The following is a 6,750-nucleotide window of genomic DNA, read 5'->3' as shown; positions in this document are numbered from 1 at the left end:
CACTGCTCGTCCATCTTAAAAAAGACTTCATAAGACATCAGCTGCTGCTCAGAAGGATGGATCAAAGAAGGCAAAGAGATTTTTTCTAAGTAGGACGAATCAAAGAAGGCCGCGAATGCTATTTGCTCATTGCAGACCACTGCCAGGGATGGACACAGCACCCTCTTAAAGGGATATTCCGCCATTTTTGGAAATACGCTCATTTTCCACCTCCCCTCGAACAAAACAATCGATATTTACCTTGTTCCCGTTCATCCAGCCATTCTATGAGTCTGGCGATACAACTTTTAGCTTCAGCCTAGCATAGATCATTGAATTGGATTAGACCATTAGCTTCTCGCCTGCTGGCGTAATAATCAAGGCAACTTGCACACTACTGGCACTACTACTGCTTGTTGTCTATGGGGACTATTTTCAGATGCTGCGTATGATATCACTGCGCCTATGGTACGTTTGCAAGTTGCCTCGATTATTACGCCAGATGAGAGTGTAGTTCCATGTCAAATCAGCCTAGAAAAATGCCAGGTTTCATTTTCAGTTGGTCTTATTGCACTTTCTAACTTGAGTGGAGACACGTTTTATATGGGAAAATTACCAGAAATCTTAGTCACTTTTAAACATGAAGCTAGCAGGCGAGAAGCTAATGGTCTAATCCGATTCAATGATCTATGCTAGGCTGAAGCTAAAAGTTGTATCGCCAGACTCACAGAATGGCTGGATGAACGAGAACAAGGTAAATATCGATTGTTTTGCTCGAGGGGAGGTGGAAAATGAGCGTATTTCCAAAAATGGCGGAATATCCCTTTAACAATTACGTACTGTTTATTTTTATCTATAATTTGGATGGAAATTCACTTTTTTTCTGGTGAGAAGAAAACACAGTTCAACACTATTGTATGGGCAGCATACATACTCATTTGAGCAGGTAATTATCTTGATCTATTTAGGGGGGTGCGGGAGTGATGTTGTATGCATGACAACAGCTATTATGGGTTTTTTTGCCTTTGGGGAACTAGAAAGGTCCCCAGCTGCACCCAGGTGTACAACAGATATAAACACGACGTCTGAAGGTTGATAAAGGCTCATGGCCTTATGTCTGTGCTTTTTGTCACTTTTGTCATTATTCAGTGACAGCCAAACATATTTCCATTCATTAAAGATGTGACATTTGTGATGCAGGCATTTGCTTTTGTCATAAATATTCATGCAAACACCAATTCTACAAATCATGACCATCACAACTGCTGCAGCTGCTGGCAAAACAGTCCAGCCTTGTGAATTCAAGTCCTGAAAAAAAACAGTGTAGGCTAGTTAATAAAGCAGTGTGGTAGTTAGTAAAGCCTCCAATCTATGCTGGGTATGGGTGTCTCACCATTAGCATGCACTCTATACAGTATATATCTATACAGAATACCAATGCGTAATGAATTATTAAAATGGCTAAATAAAATGTGCATCACTATCAATAATTTGTAAACAATCTGCGGCAAACTCTTCATTTTCTGAGGTGTTAATGTAGTTGGCAATGTATATAGCAGCTGTGCTGCTTTGCATTTTGTGTGTGTGCTTTCTGAATTTGTGAGTAGGCCAGGGCCCTGCTTCAGATAACGTGCGAGAACAATCAGAAAAAAATACACGTAAAAAGCACACATCACATTTCACTTCTAAACCAGGTATTACTCAGGTGAAAATAAGTGCGAAGAAAATTAAGTTGACATGTTCCATGAACTCAGGGTCTCAGCTTTGTAGCAATGTTTACAACAATGAGCGAGAAATCGATCATAATTCTCTCTGGCAAACACAGGCTTTAGAAATAATAGAATGGCAAGGGCCGAGGAGGAGAGGCTGTTTCGAATACAGACGCCTCGGCTGGAGGGAGAATGTCCAGGCACGTGCCGCACGGGTGTGGGTAGGGACTCGGCCGCTGCCCGGGACACCCCGCCAGTTTTGGAATGCGTGGTGGAGGTCTGCTTGACGAAGGACCCAGCCACGCTGTTCAATTGCTTGTATTGATCGCAGGGGCAGGATTTCAAATGGCCACCGGGAATGAACTTTGGAGAAAATGGAACCAAGAGGGAGGAGAGAATGCCACCGTGGGGGCCGTGGTGTTGAGGCTGGCTGGCTGCTGCTGCCGCCGCCGCCGCCGCTGTCTGAGAGGAGAAGAAAAGGTACCTGGGGTGTTGGGGAACGTGAGAAAGTGGATGGAGCGAGAGGCCGGTGGTGGACAGGAGAGGAGAGTTAAGGTGACCTGGATGCGATGCAATTACGGTGACTTTCAGAATGGGAGTGCGCTGAACTGTTATTGCAACTCACAACTTCACTGCAAAGTAAAAAAGAATGAAACCCCAGTTAACAAGCACATAGATTCTCTTTCTCTCTCTAATTCCTTCTCTTTGTGTGTGTACATAGTGGTGCTACGACTAGATAACGAAACAGCAACTACTCGAATGTGATGAGTGTAAAAATGTGGCAATCTGATACTTTAATATCAAGCTTTACTGAATGATGCGTTCATCTGTCATCTTCAAGGCATGCAATGCCACAGCTTGATGCTTCCACAAACTGCCATCCATGTGCCTGACTAGCCAATCATTTTTTTGCAGAAGAAAAAAGGACAAGGTCAACTTTTTTCACATAGAAAAGAAAGAGAGAACAGACATGGTTGTGTGGGTAGGAAACAGATACACCATTATCCGGTTTCTAAAAAGATTCACCTTGAAGTACTTTCTCCTATTCATTAATACAGGGCTGCATCAAAAGTGGCAGATCAAAGCCCTTGTCCTCCTCCAGTATCAACAATCCTGTGTCCGTGGCAACGAGTCTCTTAATGATGTCATAGTGTGAAATGCCTGTTGACCCTGAGGTTTATGTCAAAGGATTCAAGCAGGGGGAAAATGTTATTTATGTATTTTGCTAAATTTAAACGCGTCACTCACAGATCCCGGGCATTGCTCTGGGATAAAAGGCCTTAAAGCTAACTGGGTTTCAGAGTAAGTGAAAAAAAAGTAAAAGGAGGGGAAATGGCCGTGGTCGCACCTGTAGTCTATGCGCCATGAATTTTTGCCCGGCGCTCGAACCACGCTTTCCTGCTGTCCTCAAAAAGCTGCAAGGACACTGTCTAGACACTGTGCACGGTTCTTTCAGCTATTGTCCACCTCGGTTCCAACTGGTATATTGCACAGACAAGACAGCATTCACAGAAACTGACAGAAAACAGACAGTATAGACAGCGAGCGGTGGGAGCTTCATTGTCTGTAGAATATCCCATGGCCCAGGCTCTACAAAACAACAAACAAAACAAAACAAAACAAAGAACCTTCAGACCCTCTGTTACAGTGTTGGTCATTTTACTAGTACAAAAGCTATCTGGAAACTCAGTTAGGATGAAAGTCAATCAGGAGACACTCTTAGAAAAAAAGGTGCTATAAAGAAAGCCCCCCCCAAAAAAGTGCAGACTTGTTTTTTCAGTGATGCGCGCACCAAGGGAGAGAGACAAGCTTTACCCAAAGGATTCACTAGTATCTCTGCTGAAAAAGGGGAATATCCTTGACTTGTAAAAGGCAAAAGTGGGGGTGGGGACGTGGCCTCTTGTTGTATCACCATCAGGTCTGGTCACCCTATATTGTTCTTTAATCAAAACTCCCCCTTGCTTGGGATGTTCCTCAGAGACCTGGCCCTCATACCGGACCTACAAACGTTAGCTTCTTACACCTCAATTTGCTTCCAGGATCCAGGTGGCCTGAGTGCCAGAGCACGGAACAATAACATACTGTATTCTGTACACACAGGAATTGCTCTGATTCACAACACTTTCAGCAGACATATATGAGACGCATAAATGTATAAACACATCTTGAAACACATTCCACATCTCCTATGTGTGTGGAATGAACCTTTAGATCAGAGTCTGACATACAGATGTGTTCACTTTCTAAGGTTATTTCCCTAAGCGTTTGCTTAATTAGACCCATGTTTCTACATTAAATGTCTAGATTGCACTAATTTCCTACTCACTACAGAATAATTGTAACATTTTCGGTCCAATTAGTGTAACTGATAATGTTCAGACATACTTTACGGATGACTCACAGAACTGGATCATAAGACATGAGGATATCACATTTCAGTGTCCAGGCCAGGGAGGAAAATGGAATTCGCCCTGGGTTATCATTTAAATTAAGCACACTTACGCCACTAGATCACCGGTTTTATACCGGCGTTCGTGCCGCCTCCATTTACACAGGCGGCTTATCTACAGCCTGCCCTTTTCAGAAAATGGAATTCTTGAATGTAACATAACTTTGTTTTGCAAAGGTAAATCCAAAAAAAAAGTAATAATAATCACAACCATGCATTTCCGACCTGTTTTATCACCATTAAATGTCAAAGTTAATATTATTCTCAAGACCACAGTTTCCGCATAAGAGTATTGAGTGCTCTCTTTGTTGGATGCTGTTGTTTAGACAGGGTTGTGGCAATAACACAGCAGCATAACAGAACACAGAGGCCAAATGCTTTGGGTGTGTTCAAATGTTCACATGCTGAAAAACACTTTGCTGCTTGGCAGGACAGGAGAAGGTGCTACATTCATTATATTCAGTATTTCCAGAGACAAATAAAAGGATACATTTTACATTACATTCAACATCACTAAGTGTGTTTTGAAATAGAGACTTGGACTGACTGTGTGCATATGATCGATTGTTTTACAGTCATTATTGAACTGTAGAAACTATACCTAAATTATACCGTAGAAATGGCTAATTTGACTCACTCAAATCAATCTTTTTTTCCCCCAGGAGCTAGTCATGTAACATGATTGATGTGCTATGACGTTTGTAGGGATTAAACTATCTGCAGCTCATTTAAGTCCTGTGAAGCAGATCTTTATAAACATGATTTTTCATTCTGGAGTGCAGATATAAATTGTGGTCATGCCAGTTATGTTTTCCGACCAGTGTGATCCAAAGAACTGTCGCCATTTCTTAACCTCTGTTTGATTTACCCAGCAGTAAACTGTTTATACTGACCTTGGAGCCAAAATTGCCATTACTCTTGCTGTCTGCAATTATCTTCAATGACTGGCTAAAGCTCTGTTATTTTTGACAGAGACACTGCACGCTTTCACCAGGATCGTTCTGTTCCCTGATTACATCAATCCATCCATGCGCTGCATTTTTTTTTCTTTTGCTGATGCAAAAAACTAAGCACTAAATGAACCGACAGCTTTTATTGGCAGTGATTGAAATGAATTGAGCAAAAAGAAGAACCCACAGCCATCCTCTCAGTGGACGCAACATCACATCACAAACAAGAACAGTGCATCCCTGTTAGGCCCCGGCGCGGTGCGGTGCCTCGCCGACAGCCCTGGCCGCCGTCTCAAAACCACCGTCCATCACGCCCACTTGCACCGATCCCACAGTTGGCAAATGGCAAAGTTGGCGACTGAGAAAGAGCTGACTGAAGGAGAACCAAGAACGGTTCTGCTTGGTCAATGTCCTTTGGATACGAGATGTCTGCTTGGAGGGAATGAGCGCACCAGACGTTAGCTATTGAAAGGTGAAGTCAATGGTCCAAATGCAAAGCCCCATCCTGGTCCCTGGAACATAAGATAGCTCCCCAGAGGTGCACTTGGAATGATCGGAACGTTGGCACGTGTCCGCCTCTCTGAAATGAGTTTGGAGAGCCATTTTGTTTACCTCCGACTCAATGACTTCACCATTTACTATTGATCCAAAATAACCCACTTCTCCATGCTCATCCTCCTCCTCCTCAGTGGAGCCGAACTGAATGATATTAAATCTCCATTTCCTCAAGGGTCTTTTTCCAAGCAGTTTAAGTGATGCATGTGAAGCCTTAGGCAGAGGGTATCAGCGCTGGCCTCACCATCTCCCATTGATTTTTGTACCTGTCTGGGCTAGTTACACACGGCCTCAATAGAAACCTATTCCGTTTCCATGCGTCTAAAGGCAGTTCCTTTGCGGTGGACACAAGTGATGAATTCGGATGACTCTGAACAGGAAATATTCACACACATTAAACTTTTTGTCATGGCTACGTGACAGCATTGTACTGTACATATATACACCGTGATGCGAATGGCCTCCTCGTCCATGCTCACGTCTGAATTTAACTATACATTGGCGTTTATATAAAGTGCCCGTTTGCCACTGCGTCAATGTCAGAAACTCTTCAGTGAGATCAGCTGGTCCACAGGAACAAAAATGTAACACACTGTCTTTGCCTGTGCCCCTGTGGCCAATCCACTATAGAAGGTCCTTTCAGTTGTTTATGTTTGTTTCAAGTTTGTTTGTTTGTTTGTTTGTTTGTTTGTTTGTTTGTAATACAGAGCCCAGCCCGCTGTGTGTATGCGGAGATGTATCAGGCGTCAACGACATCCTTCACTGATCGTAGCAGAAGAGGTGCAGGAGGAGGAGGAGGAGGAGGCTCCAGGTGGGGAGTGGTGGGGGGAGAGGGCTGGCAGACTTGGGCTCGGTGCTGGAGGGACCCGTGGTGTCACCCCAGAGCCTATCATTCAGGGTGGCCTGAGGAGAGGCGGGGACACACACACACACACACACAAACAAACACAAGCACATTTTAAGTACACAGAGCTCTGCAGGAGTAGAGTTTAGATGGAGTAGAGGGGGATGGAGAGAGAATGGCTTTGGTAAAAAATGAAGAGACCACTCCACATCTTTCTCATATCATCTTACGGTTGCTGGGTGACATTTGAATGAGTTGACGGTC

General features: G+C 43.6%; 1 protein-coding gene across 1 annotated transcript in view; it reads right to left on the bottom strand.

The window, feature by feature from the left end:
* Positions 1–5,215: 5,215 nt before the first annotated feature.
* gfra4b (GDNF family receptor alpha 4b) overlaps positions 5,216–6,750 on the bottom strand; it is a 35,821-nt gene continuing 34,286 nt past the window's right edge. Inside the window, exon 8 of the mRNA XM_062524795.1 lies at positions 5,216–6,545. Coding sequence (XP_062380779.1) covers positions 6,402–6,545 — 144 coding nt within the window. The 3' untranslated portion in view covers positions 5,216–6,401. The remainder of the gene's footprint in view (positions 6,546–6,750) is intronic.

This window comes from Sardina pilchardus, chromosome 21 (genome assembly GCF_963854185.1).
Source record: "Sardina pilchardus chromosome 21, fSarPil1.1, whole genome shotgun sequence".
In the NCBI taxonomy this organism is placed as follows: domain Eukaryota; kingdom Metazoa; phylum Chordata; class Actinopteri; order Clupeiformes; family Clupeidae; genus Sardina; species Sardina pilchardus.
This window is presented reverse-complemented; position numbering and strand designations above follow the sequence as displayed.